Consider the following 16,400-nt stretch of genomic DNA (forward strand, 5'->3'; position numbering starts at 1 on the left):
TCTCACACACAGACAGGTACTGGACAGGCACAGTGACACTGCGTGCGCTCACGTAAGTAGGTGGGTGCACTGACTGAAGTTAACAGGTAGGTATATGCAGTGATGGGTATTACAATGTGCACCTGGCACACACACAGGTAGTCACTGAATGTGCTGGGCCTGGCAGTGGCACACACACACACTAGGAATTACCAAGGCTGGCAGTCTATGCAACACAAGTGTCAGTGGGACACACACACACACACACAAAAAAAAAATAGATCACAAGAACAAGATTAGCTCTCAAAGAGATGTTGAGGGGTGCTTTTTTAGCAATAAGAATCAGCAAGGAGCAAGCTGAGAAGCCTACAAGAGCCTAACTAAGCTTTTCCTATGAGAGTCTGCAGCAGCTTTCCCTTCTCTAATTAATGCAGGCACACGAGTGAGTCCAATGCCTGAGGCTGCCTGCTTTTTATAAGGGGGGGAGGGGCTCCAGGGGGGAGTGTAGCCTGATTGGCTACAATGTGCCTGCTGACTGTGATGTAGAGGGTCAAAGTTGTCCCTCATGATGCACTATGGGGGCGAACCGAACTTCCCAAAAAGTTCGCGTTCGCTGGCGAAAGCAAACCACGAAGTTCGCCGGGAACCATTCGGGCCATCTCTATTTCTGACCATGCTTCCCTCCAATTAGCCCTAATCACTACTATGCCAAAAGGTACTGACATTGTAAGGATCGGGCACACAGAGAGAATCTGATTATTGGTGATCTGCAGTATCGCCAATAATACAGATGTCACCTGATTATTGATGATCTGCAGAATCACCAATAATACAAGTGTAACTAACCTCCGGACACCTAATACAGTAATAGACAATAACGGCAATAAATGATTCACACGATCGTGGAAAAATCCACCACACGGTGATTCGTCAGAGGTGTGGTTACCTCTGAATGGGAACCCCGTGTGTGAGATCCTCAACCCAGGCAAAGAGAGGAATCTCAGCTCCTGACAGTAATCGTCTGCCAGGGCAGGCGTCTCGGAGAGGCAAGCCTTAGAGATAACCCTACAGTGGGAGACGTTCCACTGAAGGGAGAAAGGTCAGACAAGCAGAGGTTCGGCAACAGAGAAGGCGGCAGCAGTACAGAAACGGAAGGCTGATTCAGAGTCGGTAAACAGGCAGGGTCGGCAACTTCAATCAGATAGGCAGAAGTACAAGAGCGATTAGAGAAAAGAGTAGTCAGGGATAGCCAGAGTCAAAACACAGGTAAATATACAATTACAATCCTAATCTAAGGTATGACGTCCTTGGTATCAACATCTAGGCAACTGGACTAAGGTCTGAGCGCTAACACGAATGTGTTCACGACAGCAGACAAGGAGCAACTGATGCCTAGCTCCTTATATGCTGGGAGCGCATCTACAGCGCCACCCAGCCGCCCAGCCAATCCAAGAGCTAGTTGGAGTCAGCTGACCTGCAAGTTAGCTGACTCCCCGTCTAGCTGCATAAAGGTCCTTCTGCCGGGCGCGCACGCGTAAAGGACCTGCGTGTGGCAGCGAGGCGGGGACCGCCGCCGGCTGACTCGTGGAGACCGCGTCCATGCCGTTCTCCGCCGCGGCGGTATCCCCGCCGGCTGTTACAGACATTCTCTGGAGATTTCCAGCACATCTGTATGAAGCGTTCGCAGCTTTACTTACACAGTGGTGGTGGGAGTACAAAGAAACAAATGCAAATCATATGCAGAACATCTGTCTTTTCTGGGAGGCAGCCAAGCCAGTACAAAGGGGTAGGATTATAAGCTATATATCTGGAAAGAAAAAACAATCCAATGCATAGTATTTGGAGTCAGTGGGGGATGTACTCCAAGCACATAGAACATTTTTAGAATGTCCAACAAATGATAACAAACTGCAATGGCTTAGAGCCAAAGGCCACACAGACAAATGTTTAAAAAATAGAGAAAGATTCCTTAAATCATACCAAGACCTTTATTTTCATAAGTTTGGAAATAAAATGGGCACGATGCTCTCCGGTCTATCCAAACCCCCTTATCTCAATTCAGTTATCTCTAGCCTCCGCACTGAGTCAGGCACAATCACACATGATGACCCCAAATTGATGACCCCCTTATCTCAATTCAGTTATCTCTAGCCTCCGCACTGAGTCAGGCACAATCACACATGATGACCCCAAATTGATAAATGAAACTCTCAAAAATGTCTACACTTCCTTATCAAAAGAAGAGTCAAATATAACTTCTCAAAGCACAGGACTCGACCACTTTCATAGAATCAAACTTGCCAAATTATCAGAGGAGGATCTCTCTATTTTAAAAGCGGAAATCACTCCAGCAGAGGTCGCCTATACCATCAAAAATCTAGCAAATCATAAGGTGCCAGGCCCTGATGGACTTACTCCAGAATTCTATAAGTTTCTCAAGAAGGAAGTGGTTCATGTACTGACTACCACTGACTAAGCTCTTTAATCATGTGCTCACTCAGGGAGCATACCCCAATACACCCAATTTAGCTTATATTAAACTTATTTTAAAATCCAGAAAAGACCCCTTATTGCCAAGCTCGTACAGACCTATTTCTCTGATCAATCAGGACCTCAAATTATTATCTAAAATAATGGCTGACAGATTGGCTGAATTTATGCCTAAGCTGGTAAGCCCAAATCAGGCGGGGTTCATACGGCAAAGATTAGCAGTTGCAAACATTTGCAAGTTACTTATTGCACAAGACTTATTGCACAAGACTAAAGCTTACTGAAATACTTGCAAGGATTGCAGTATTAATGATTGACGCCGAAAAGGCTTTCGATAATGTTCACTAGGACTGGTTGACCAGAGTATTAGACAAAATGAACATTATAGGCCCCATACAAAATCTCCTTACAGCAATACACACCAACCCACAGGGACACATTTACACTCCAGGTTTCCTATCAACTAGATTTTTACTAGAAAAAGGTACGAGACAGGGCTTCCCTCTATCCCCCCTCCTTTTCAACTTGGCGTTAGAACCACTGACTCAGATGCTGGAAACACAGGTAGAAGGGATATGTATTGTAGACACTAAGTTATCACAGACCATATTCGCAGATGATATTATGCTTTTCTTGAACAATCCAGATAGACAGTTGGACAAAATTTTCAAATTGTTAAAAGAGGTGGGGCAGGTTAGTGGTTTCAAGGCAAATGTGCGAATTAATGTTTCTTTCCAAAAAAGCTTTATCCCGAAATCAGGCCAATTATTCTGTAAAAATATGTACCCAAGTCCGCTATTTAGGAGTGAACTTCAATAAAGACCCAAATAAAATTTATGCAACTAATTATTCATCCTTGGTGGCAGACATAAATGGCAACTTCAAAATTGGAAAAATCTTCCCATCAATATTATGGGTAGAGCAACCTTAAAGAGAATCTGTATTGTTAAAATCGCACAAAAGTAAACATACCAGTGCGTTAGGGGACATCTCCTATTACCCTCTGTCACAATTTCGCCGCTCCTCACCGCATTAAAAGTGGTTAAAAACAGTTTTAAAAAGTTTGTTTATAAACAAACAAAATGGCCACCAAAACAGGAAGTAGGTTGATGTACAGTATGTCCACACATAGAAAATACATCCATACACAAGCAGGCTGTATACACCCTTCCTTTTGAATCTCAAGAGATCATTTGTGTGTTTCTTTCCCCCTGCAGTTATCTTCCACTGAAGTGTCAGGCTGTTTCTTCCTGCAGAGTGCAGACAGCTCTGCCTGTATGTAATTTCTCAGTATGTGAAAGCCCAGCCAGCTCAGAGGAGGATTTATCCAGCTTGTAAAAGATAAGAGAGAAGAGAGAAGCTTCCCTAATCTAAATAATACACAGGCAGAGAGGGGCCTGGAGGGGGGAGATGCATCACAGATGCATCACAGAGATGCATCACAGATGCATCACAGAGAGGGGCCTGGAGGGGGGAGATGCATCACAGAACCACAACACTGAAGAACTTGGCAGCCTTCCAGACACAGGCTGACAAGTCTGACAAGAGAGAGATAAGTTGATTTATTACAGAGATGGTGATAGTAGAACATGCTGCAGTAAGCCAGAATACATTAGAATAGCTTTTGGAACTTGTAGGATGATAAAAAACAGGATGCAATTTTTGTTACGGAGTCTCTTTAATAAAAGCAGTTCGCTTTGGAAGGCTATTATATCCACTTCAAACCATACCCCTGCTCATGAAACACTCGGACATAAACGATCTAAATAGAGCTTTTGTGCTTTTCCTTTGGGGGGGTAAAAGAGCCCACGTTGCTTTTCGCAAATTGCAATTACCCAAGGACTTGGCATCCCGGACATTAGGCGCTACAATGTAGCGTGCATGGTTAGACATGCAAGAGATTGGATCAATGGCTCTAGCATTTTTTCTAATATCAAACTGGAGACGGCCTATGCAGAACCATGGACTCTCCCGGGCCTGCTTCATGGCGGGTACTCTTCCCTCCCACCCCGTTTGAAATACAGCAAATTAATGAAAGACGCCATTGCCTCCTGGTTTGAAATTTGCAAAAAATTTAAGGTCTGCTACCAAATCACCAAATACATGCCTTTTTGGGGTCACCCAGGGTTTTTTGCAGGTTTATCACATAAGGGATTCCTCGAATGGAATAAAGCTTCGGGAAGGGAAATGTTTAACCTTTAAAGAAATAAAAGCAAGGTCTCCCTTTTATCATCAGTCTTCTGAGTGCGCTCTTTTTGTGTTTTTTTCCCATACCCCATGTCATTTATAGATTTATCTGCCACTGCAAGTGGACCACACAGAGCAGCACCGACTTCCATCACCCCACACATCCTCTACATATAGAAGACTAATTTTATCCAGTTCGTTCCCCTGTTCTCATTTCAGCACGGGGGTTATTTAAGTTTACCTATCTGACTACCAGGCCCAGCACATTCAGTGACTACCTGTGTGTGTGACAGCAGGTGCACATTGTAATAAACCTGTTGTGTTGAGTGAACCCACCTCATCACTGCATATGCCTACCTGTTGTGTTGAGTGAACCCACCTCATCACTGCATATACCTACCTGTTGTGTTGAGTGAACCCACCTCATCACTGCATATACATACCTGTTGTGTTGAGTGAACCCACCTCATCACTGCATATACCTACCTGTTGTGTTCAGTGAACCCAACTTATCACTGCATATACCTACCTGTTGTGTTCAGTGAGCCCGCCTCAACACTGCATATACCTACCTGTTTTGTTCAGTGAGTCCACCTCATCACTGCATATACCTACCTGTTGTGTTCAGTGAGCCCACCTCATCACTGCATATACCTACCTGTTGTGTTGAGTGCACCCAACTACCTACATGAGTGCACGCAGTGTGATATACCACTCCATGCATACCTGTTAACTGCACCTGTGTGACTGCACATTGTATTAGTCAAGTCAGTGCATACCTTTCACTTCATCCCCCCTCCGATATGGACAAAACGGACAAAACAGATAGAGGAAGAGGTAGAGGCAGACCCAGAGGAAGGCCACCCGGCACCGGCCGGTCTGTGCGAGGTCGTGTTGATGTGATTTTGTGCGGCCCTGGCCCAAAATACAGTGCTCAGAAGAAGGCACGTGCCATCAACTCCCAAGATTGTCAGGACGTGGCTGACTATTTAATACAGAACACCTCATCTCCCGCAGCCACCAGCGCTACTACAAGCACCACATCCGCTGCATTTCACACTTTGCAGGAGTTATTCCCAGCCACTACTGCAACAACAAGATGAAGGCGCTAAGCAAGTTACACCACCTCGTATGTATGAGTTAGGCGACACTATGGACGTAACGTGTGAGGAGGAGGATTATGAAGTACCTGTAGGGACAAGTGCCTTACGAAGGCACCTAGAGAAAAGGCACAAACTGCAATGGGAAGAGCACCTGAGGAAAAGCAGCACACAAAAGAAAAGCCATCCTCCTGATTGCAGGAGCTTAAAGAGACTCCGTAACAAAAAATGCATCCTGTTTTTTATCATCCTACAAGTTCCAAAAGCTATTCTAATGTGTTCTGGCTTACTGCAGCACGTTCTACTATCACCATCTCTGTAATAAATCAACTTATCTCTCTCTTGTCAGACTTGTCAGCCTGTGTCTGGAAGGCTGCCAAGTTCTTCAGTGTTGTGGTTCTGTGATGCATCTCCCCCCTCCAGGCCCCTCTCTGCACACTGCCTGTGTATTATTTAGATTAGGGCAGCTTCTCTCTTCTCTCTTATCTTTTACAAGCTGGATAAATCCTCCTCTGAGCTGGCTGGGCTTTCACATACTGAGGAATTACATACAGGCAGAGCTGTCTGCACTCTGCAGGAAGAAACAGCCTGACACTTCAGTGGAAGATAGCTGCAGGGGGAAAGAAACACACAAATGATCTCTTGAGATTCAAAAGGAAGCCTGCTTGTGTATGAATGTATTTTCTATGTGTGGACATACTGTACATCAATCTACTTCCTGTTTTGGTGGCCATTTTGTTTGTTTATAAACAAACTTTTTAAAACTGTTTTTAACCACTTTTAATGCGGCGAGGAGCGGCGAAATTGTGACAGAGGGTAATAGGAGATGTCCCCTAACGCACTGGTATGTTTACTTTTGTGCGATTTTAACAATACAGATTCTCTTTAAGCACAGTAAATTTGTGGCCATTGGGACACCGCAGTGGAAGATGCCAGGCCGCAATTATTTCTCTAAAAAGGCGATACCCAAACTGCATCATGAAGTGGAGAGGCAAGTGGTGTCATCTCTGGCACACAGTGTTGGGTCAAGGGTCCACCTGACTATGGATGCCTGGTCTGCCAAGCACGGTCAGGGCCGCTACATTACTTACACAGCCCATTGGGTCAACCTGGTGACCGATGGCAAGCAGTGAGTACGTGGCTGTGCAGCAGACCAACTTGTGACACCTACACGGCTTGCAGGCAGGCCTCCTGCCACCTCCTTTCCGCCTGCTACGTCCTCTTCGCTGTCGTCATCCTCCTCCTACTTGGCTGGTGCCACGATCTCCTCTCCAGCTACACAGTCCCAGCTCCCCAGGGCCTATGCTGCATGCCAGATACGACAGTGTCACACCATCTTAGACACGCCTTGCCTCAAAGCGGAGAGTCACACTGGACCAGCTCTCCTGGCTGCTCTTAACAAACAGGTGGATCACTGGCTGACCCCACACCAGCTAGAGATTGGCAACGTGGTGTGTGACAACGGATGCAATCTCCTTTCCACTTTGAATTTGGGAAAGCTGACGCATGTACCCTGCATGGCACATGTGCTGAATCTAGTCATTCAAAGATTTGTGTCAAAGTACCCAGGCTTAGAGGACGTCCTGAAGCAGGCCAGGAAGTTGTGTGGGCATTTCAGGCGGTCTTACACGGCCATGGCACGCTTTGCGGATATTCATCGGAGAAACAACTTTCCGGTGAGACGCTTGATATGTGATAGCCCGACTCGCTGGAATTGTACCCTGCTCATGTTCTCTTGCCTGCTAGAACAGGAGAAAGCCATCACCCAGTACCTCTACAATTTCAGTAGAAGGACACAATCTGGGGAAATGGGGATGTTCTGGCCCCCGAACTGGACACTGATGCGAAATGCATGCAGGCTCATGCGGCCGTTTGAGGAGGTGACCAACCTGGTGAGTCGCAGTGAAAGCACCATCAGCGACTTGATCCTGTATGCTTACTTCCTGGAGCGTGCCGTGCGTAGAGTGGTGGATCAAGCTGTGGAGGAGCGTGAAGAGGAACAGTTACGGCAGGAACAGTTGTGGGAGCAATTTACATCAGAACCAGATGTTTCCTCAACACCTGCGGCAGCACAGAGGAGTCAGACTCAGATGATGAGGAAGGTGTTTCTTTGGAGGAGAAGGAGGCAGCGGCAGAAGAACAACCGCAGCAGGCGTCGCAGGGAGCTTGTGCTGCTCAACGTTCCCATGGTATTGTTCGTGGCTGGGGGGAGGAGGAGGACTTACCTGACGTCACTGAGGAAGAGCAAGAGGAGATAGAGAGTACGTTTGGATACAACTTTGTGCAGATGGCGTCTTTCATGCTGTCCAGCCTGTTGAGGGACCCCCGTATAAAAAAAACTCAAGGGGAATGAGCTGTACTGGGTGGCCACGCTACTAGACCCTCGGTATAGGCAAAAAGTGGCGGACATGTTACCACGTCACCTGAAGGCAGAAAGGATGCAGCACATGCAGAACAAGCTGGCAAGTATGCTTTACAATGCGTATAAGGGTGATGTCACAGCACAACGCAATAAAGGTACCACTGCCAGTAATCCTTCTCCCATGTCCACGCAGGCAAGGACAGGACGCTCCAGCGATCTCATGGTGATGTCGGACATGCGGACATTCTTTAGTCAAACGCCTCGCCTTAGCCCTTTCGATTCACCCTCCACCAACGCCTGGACCGGCAGGTAGCCGACTACCTGGCCTTAAGTGTGGATGTAGACACTGTGAGCAGCGAAGAACCCTTGGACTACTGGGTGCGCAGGCTTGACCTGTGGCCAGAGCTGTCCCAATTTGCCATCCAACTTCTGTTTTGCCCTGCCTCAAGCATCCTGTCAGAAAGGACCTTCAGCGCAGCTGGAGCCATTGTCACTGAGAAGAGAAGTCGCCTAAGTCACAAAAGTGTTCAGTACCTCACCTTTATCAAAATGAATGAGGCATGGATCCCGGAGGGCTACTGCTTGCCCAAAGACTAAGTCAGTCCCCACACACAGCATCTCTGCCTGCAGGCAGCTTGCCTTCTCCGCCACCACCAACAGGGTCCGGGACTCCAGGTGGATTCCTGAATTTTTAAGGCCGCTGCTAGCAGGGGCCACTATACTAATTTTTCTGGTGCGTGTACATGCCTGCCTAATTTTTCTGGCAGTGCAGCTACAACAACAAAACAAAAGGCATGTACATGTGCCCATTCCCCTTTGTTATCATGACCTTGCCGCGGTGAAGGGGCTTGCGTATCACAATGAAGCAATGACCGCCAGCTATATGAGTGTCTCGGGGGGGGGGGGGCTGGCACACCAAAGATAATAAGGTCATTGCTTCATTGTGGACAGACCAAATTTGATCAGCTGGACAGTCACTGTTGTTCTATCATTGAGCTACCACAGCCCAGCGACCATATGGGCTTGAACGCCGCCACGGTCTGCACTCTCGCCATGGTGCGCACCAGTCCAGCATGGCCATCACTATGCAAACAGCTGTTTGCGATGCGTTACACAGTGAGTTTGGGGTGTCAGTGTGAAGCAGTGCTCTAATTACACTCCCTGATTGATGTATACACATGCAAGATGTTTGAAAGCACTTTAGGCCTGCAATTTAGCATTCAATGTGATTTCTGACCTTAAAATGCTGCTTTGCGTCAAATCCAGAATTTTCCCAGGGACTTTTGGTGTGTATCCCACTCATCCATGCCCCCCTCCAGGTGTTAAACCCCTTGAAACATTTTTTCCATCACTTTTGTGGCCACCATAAATGTTTCTAGTTTTCAAAGTTCGCCTCCCCATTGAAGTCTATTGAGGTTCACGAAAGTTCGCGCAAACTGAACCTTTCTTGGAAGTTCGCGAACCGAAAATCGGAGGTTCGGGCCATCTCTATTTAAAACATCTTGCATGTGTATACATCAATCAGGGAGTGTAATTAGACTACTGCTTCACACTGACACACCAAACTCACTGTGTAACGCACCGCAAACGGCTGTTTGCGTAGTGACGACCGTGCTGGACTGGTGCGCACCATGGCCAGAGTGCTCTTCCCCACTCAGTGATGTCAGGTAATGTCTGACTGCCTTATCAACTTTTGATGGTTCTTTCTCTACCATTCTTAAAGCTTACATCTATTTTTGTAAATACTTGTTCTGCTACTGTTCAGTACCTGCATCGAGAATCTGTTATGGAGGGCAAGTCTGTCATTTCGAGGGACCAGGGGTAATGGCCGGGGAATCCTGGTTCGATTCCGGGCCGGAGTGGGAGCCTAGGAAACGGCTACCATCCCCGCACATCCAAGGAAGGCAGCAGGCATTGCATGCGTGTCCCGAGGTAGTGCCCAAAAATAACAATACAGGAGGACTTTCGAGGCCCTGCTGTATATGTGAAATGAATCAACAGGTAGGTAGGTATATGCAATAATGGGTATTACAATGTGCACCTGTCACACAGACAGGTAGTGGACAGGCACAGTGACACTAAGTGCGCTCACTTATTAAGGTGGGTGCACTGTGAACAACAGGTAGGTAGGTATATGCAGTAATGGGTATTACAATGTGCACCTGTCATACAGACAGGTAGTGCATAAACAAAAGAGAGGGAGCACCGTTTCCAAAAAAGAGTATGCAGCGTGCCCAAGGTCTCTCCCCAGTGCCTCCTGGGAAGTGCAGTCCAGATAAAACAGAAATGACCGGCACCGCTGTCTTGTATCAAAGCTCTTTTAATAGCACCAAAGTGGCAGCAGTGACAGACTGCTGTTTCGGTTTACACCTTTATCAAACTGCTCAAAGCCATAAAAATTGTGACAAGACAAACACCTTTAAATACCCCCTTCCTGTATGGGAGGGGCCCCAGAGCGGACCTGAGAGGGAACTTCAATGGTAATATGCAAATATGCTCATGTTTCATGCACACTGAAAAAAAGTGTAATACCTGAATTAGCTTGTACACCACACCCCCAAGCTGGGATGGATGGATGATCACTTCCAAAAAAGGGAAACACTTTCTCCTCCTGTCCCTCCTCCAGCCAGCCACTCACAGCTGTGCAGGCAGTGCTCTGACAACTTCCAGGTCAACCCGGAAGTAGTCAACACATTATGGTCATTGGAGTGATCAGGTTGCAGTATTACCAAAAGTGGCCACAAGATGGCTCACTAAAGGTCGGTGCGACATTAAAGTTGCACCCTGCAGTAAAAAATGAAAAGTTCAAGATTAAGCCACAAGATGTCAGTGTGTGCAAAAATTCTAATGCAGTCAATAATTCGCATAGACAATGAGTTTAAGTATATTTTAAGTGCGACAAAAACGTCGCATCAAGAATACAAAAAGCAGTGTTGTTCTCCTACCTGGTTCGCTGAGGGTGGACATTAAAAGCAAAATCTGGAAGAAGAGCATAAAATAAACATATGAAAACGTGATTTACTCAGGAGGTTCTGATGTCACTAGATACAAAAACTAAGATCATATTCGCGGTTTAAACCACCCACTCCAAAAGTATTCAGTTTCCTGATCCAAAAGGCCTCCTTTTTAAGTAAGGCCTTGTCCCTATCCGAGCCCCTCCAAGTATCCGGGACCCCATCGATTGCCATTATGCGCAATTGTGACACTGCGTGTTTATGCAAATGAAAATGTTGCGCTACCGCCAAAGTGCAATTCGGGTCGCGTATATTCGATTTATGCGACGAGAAACGCTCCTTAAGTCGCTGAGTGGTTTTGCCTACATAGCCAAAACCACATGGGCATTTAATCATATATACGACGTACCGAGAGTTACAATCGTATCGGCCACGTATTTTAAAGGGGACACCCGTTGAGGGATGGCAGAAAGTGTCCCCCCTGATAACATGTCCACACATGTGGCATGATAAACAAGGGTACATGCCCCTTCTGCCCGTGTCCCCAACAGGGCCCCCACTCCTAGTAATTTTGTCCCGAACTGTTGGTGCCCTTTTAAAGGACATCAACGGGGGATATCGTAGTTCTGGAATCGATGGGAATCCTTCACTCAAAATGTGCCAATGTTTGCGAATTGTACGTGCAATCATGTTACTGCAGGTATTATATGTGGATACGAAAGGTAACCTAAGGCTTCTCCTTCTACCTATTCTATCACGTTTCTCAGTTTGGAACGTATTTTCAGGGTAACCCCGGGCCCTAAACTTACTCCTCATTTCTTCCTGTCTCCTCTCCCTGACCTCAGTATCTGTGACAATGTCCGCCACTCTCTTAAGCTGCCCTAGTGGTATACTATCTCTGGTGCCGTCGGGGTGGAAACTCCTATAGTGCAACAGGGAGTTCCTATCAGTCTCTTTGACAAATAAATCCGTCTCGAAGTGACCATCTTGCAAAATGACTCGAGTGTCCAAAAAGGAGACACTACTGGGGTCACTATGCGTCGTAAACCGTTGTTTTATACAGACAGGTAGTGGACAGGCACAGTGACACTAAATGTGCTCAATTAGGTAGGTGGGTGCACTGTGAACAACAGGTAGGTAGGTATATGCAGTAATGGGTATTACAATGTGCATCTGTCACGCAGACAGGTGGTGGACAGGCACAGTGACACTAAGTGTGCTCACTTAGGTAGGTGGGTGCACTGTGAACAACAGGTAGGTAGGTATATGCAGTAATGGGTATTACAATGTGCACCTGTCACACAGACAGGTAGTGGCCAGGCACAGTGACACTAAGTGTGCTCACTTAGGTAGGTGGGTGCACTGTGAACAACAGGTAGGTAGGTATATGCAGTAATGGGTATTACAATGTGCACCTGTCACACAGGTAGTCACTGAATGTGCTCGGCCTGGCAGTGGCACACACACAGTATGAATTAGCAAGGCTGTCTATGCAAGGCAGTGGCACACACACACAGTATGAATTAGCAAAGCTGTCTATGCAACACACGTGTCAGTGGGACACACAGAAAAAAAAATAGATCACAAGAACAAGATTAGCTCTCAAAAGAGCTGTTGTGGGGTGCTGTGTTAGCAATAAGAATCAGCAATGAACAAGCAAACAAGCCTACAAGAGCCTAACTAATCTTTCCCTATGAGAGAGTCTGATGCAGCTGTCCCTTCACTAATTACTGCAGGCACACAAGTGAGTGTAATGGCCGGCGGGGCCTGCTTTTTATAAGGGGGGGGAGTGGCTCCAGGAGAGAGTGTAGCCTGATTGGCTACAATGTGCCTGCTGACTGTGATGTAGAGGGTCAAAGTTGACCCTAATGGTGCACTATGGGGGCGAACCGAACTTCCGAAAAGTTTGCCTTAGATGGCGAATGCGAACCACCGGAAGTTCGCCTGGAACCGTTCGCCGGCGAACCGTTCGGGCCATCTCTACTTCTCATACAGTAGGCCTTATTCAATTACTTTTTCTCCTGAGTTTTCTCCTACGAGATATTTTTTCAGCTGCTCTTTAAAATAATTTTTCGGCATTTTGCAATTGACAAAGCAACAAACGTAGGTGAAATAGCACTATTACAATTATTTTGAGTATTTTCTTGCTTGCTGATGGCTCAAAAGGCTTTGTATTGATACATTTTCAAAATATCGCTTAGGAGAAAACTTAATTTTATGGTCATCATATGATTATTATTGTGTTGTTATGATATCATTGCACTATGATGAGGAAGCTGTAGTTTAATGTATTGTGTTGATTTACACATTGTGTATTTCTAATGGTAGCCTGTGAAGAAAGCAAGCTTAAGTATAAGTTTTAAATGTTTCTAACTTAATGGCCTATTCAATTGTATGTTTTCAGACTACGGCATAAAGAAAGGCAAATACTGGAGTGATTTTTGACATTTACATTCCAGAGTCTTTTTTCAGATTATATATCCTGGGTGGACTGGAATGTGACCTTTCTTATGGAAGGTCTTTTTTATTTTAGGCTTTTCAGTGATAGTGGCAATTTTTAAAGAGGCTTCAGTATGATTACTATGAATGGTATTAACATTATACATATTTCTACATGCACACTTTAATGAACAAACTCTGTAAAAAAATAAAATCAAATAAAATGATTATAAGGTAGCCTAAAAAGTCTCAAAATCAAATAAAAATGTCCTTTTAATGTTTTAAGGTTAAAAAAGTCCATGTTTACAGTAAAACAATACATACTAAATCTCTGAATTACAAAAATATTTTTGAGGTCTTCTGAATTGTAAGAAAAGGCATGTAGCTGAAAATATAAATATATATTTGAATCTTTCTATATAAAGTATACAATGTTATGTCTAGTTTGACTTAAAATGTTATGAAGAGCTGATTTGTCTGTTCATAAGAATGATGGATGCACTGTGTAATGCAATATATACCCTACTCATGACAGCATGAATCCAACTGCTGCCAGTAAGATTCATTGTATGTATGATAGCCAATAGCTGACTCAGATGACACAAGCGTAACACAAGTTGGAGTATAAAAGTACACTTAACTAACACATGATTTATCACTGCAAATTTCTTGTTACTGAAATCCTAATTACAGGAACATTTGGCTTTCACAGCAAATTGGATGCTCTTATCTCCAAAACAAAACAACAATATTTAAAATGAATGATAATATGATAAAGTTACAGGCTTGTAGTTACATATACCTGTGCATACTAGCAACATTTTCTCCTGTGGATATGAACAGCGATCAAGCAGCTGATAAAGAAACCATGTGCAGTTCTTGCAACTCGAGGCAGAATAGCAAATCATCAAGATTAGAAGCTATAAAAATCCAGATACTCAGCAAGCTTCGACTGGAGCAAGCACCTAACATTAGCAAGGATGCTATAAAACATCTTTTGCCCAAAGCTCCTCCATTAGAAGAACTGATTGATCAGTATGATGTTCAGGGTGATGACAGCAGTGAAGGATCCATGGAAGAAGATGATTATCATGCCACCACTGAAACTATTATCACCATGCCCACAGAGCGTAAGTAAAGAATATTAGTCACTCTGACAAAAAACACTTTCACTGCTTTCATTCTTTGGACGTACCAAAACTGTTTTTCTTTTTAAGTGAACAGTGGCAGGCTCTGTTGTGTGTATTATGTTACATGGAACAAACTAAGCTTTAAATTCACACTTTAAATCTACTACAGTCTCTTGAGAAAACATGCTAGATCGTTGGGTGAAGGGGATAATTTTGTTCTATGCAGTTTTAGAAGACTTTGCCAACTGGATAGTTTATGTTAAAGAAAGAAAACGTCATTTCACATGATTACTTATGGATTTATTTTTCTCTCGGCATTGGGTGGTGATTTCTTATTAATTTCTCAAATTGTTAGACTTATGACATTTGACTAAGATCTGATGCTATCTAGAATTTCCTACATGAAACCAGCGTGCTGGCATTTTTTTTTAACTTTTTTTCTATCTTATCTTTTTATCTCATCTTGAAAAAATGCCAACTTTGAATACAGGCTATTCTGATCACGTAACACTTATTACATGTTTCAAGTTATGCTTTTTATAGAGTGGACGTGTGTTATATCTTATGACATATAAGTTTACAACATCATTGTCTTAAGTCAGCCTTGGTCCCATTCATCTCTGGTTTTCTTTTGATATACTTATGTGAGGTTTTTTTTTTCAGAGGGGAACCTTGACTTAAAATCTATTTAGATCATTTTTATAGGAGTTTTTTTTTTTACCTGAGCCATATAGGTTCTTTGCCTTAGCTGTTTGTATTTTGCTGTAAAAGTTTGAATGCTGTTATTTCATACACTAGTGACCTTAGCCCGTTTAATAACGGGCTCTAGGTCTGTCACCGCCGCCACCTGTCAACGCACATGCACACACCCACCCGCCGTGTGCGCATGCACATTATCACATTTTGCACAAATTGTCACTTATTCTTACATTGTTAACACATGTAAGACAAATGTTGCCTGAAGTGTTTGATGACTGCAGGTGACAGTTTACCTGCAGTTAGTTTACAGTTACACTGCTTGGCTCTCTGCCTAGCAATGTATTTATCTAATGGAGCTTGGACAATCAAGACAAGCAGGAGATGTCTGGGTGCAACTCTCAACAGGAACTACAATAGCAATTAAATAAACAGCATCCAAGTCAATGAATAGCTAAGGGGGAAGCCACTAACATTTCTGTACTCCCCGTATTGGCACCAGGGTTCTAACTTAATGTCATTGATTCTTAAGCTTTGTGTAAATGTATGAGACATGTCAGTCGGCAGGGATCGGGGCTCAATCCCTTGGGTGACATTGCAGGACTGAGGCTGTACAGACACGTCCCTAGCCTGCAGGCTAACAACTTGCTCTGTTGCTCTGTGTGGGGGGGGGGGGGGGGAGGGAGAGAAGGAGCAGCATGCAAATTGCATCTCATGGTGGGCAAGGGGAGTATGGGAAAGTATGGAAAACAATGTTCTGGTCCTGTACTTGGCTGAGTCGATCTGCCAGGCTGACCTCTGAACGAGGCATTGGGGGCCACTATACACATGCTAGATTCTTAGCAGAAGCAGTCATTATCTCTTTAGATTCTTAAGGTGCGTACACACGCTCTATTCGCAGGAACGACGGGTCCGTCGGACCCTCCCACTAGGCGGGCGTTCCAGCGATAGTAGAGCGTGTGTACAGTCTGTCTGCAGACTGATAAGGCTGTTTCTGAGAGATCCGCTCCTTATCGTTCCTTATAGAATTGTGTGTGTACGCACCTTTTCAAAGCCATCTAAT

At 44.8% G+C, this 16,400-nt stretch overlaps 1 protein-coding gene across 1 annotated transcript in view; it reads left to right on the forward strand.

The window, feature by feature from the left end:
• Positions 1-14,203: 14,203 nt before the first annotated feature.
• The window catches only part of MSTN (myostatin), a 122,320-nt gene continuing 120,123 nt past the window's right edge, over positions 14,204-16,400 (forward strand). The window contains exon 1 of the mRNA XM_068246906.1: positions 14,204-14,641. Coding sequence (XP_068103007.1) covers positions 14,269-14,641 — 373 coding nt within the window. The 5' untranslated portion in view covers positions 14,204-14,268. The remainder of the gene's footprint in view (positions 14,642-16,400) is intronic.

The sequence above is a fragment of the Hyperolius riggenbachi genome, chromosome 7 (assembly GCF_040937935.1).
Source record: "Hyperolius riggenbachi isolate aHypRig1 chromosome 7, aHypRig1.pri, whole genome shotgun sequence".
Taxonomy (NCBI): domain Eukaryota; kingdom Metazoa; phylum Chordata; class Amphibia; order Anura; family Hyperoliidae; genus Hyperolius; species Hyperolius riggenbachi.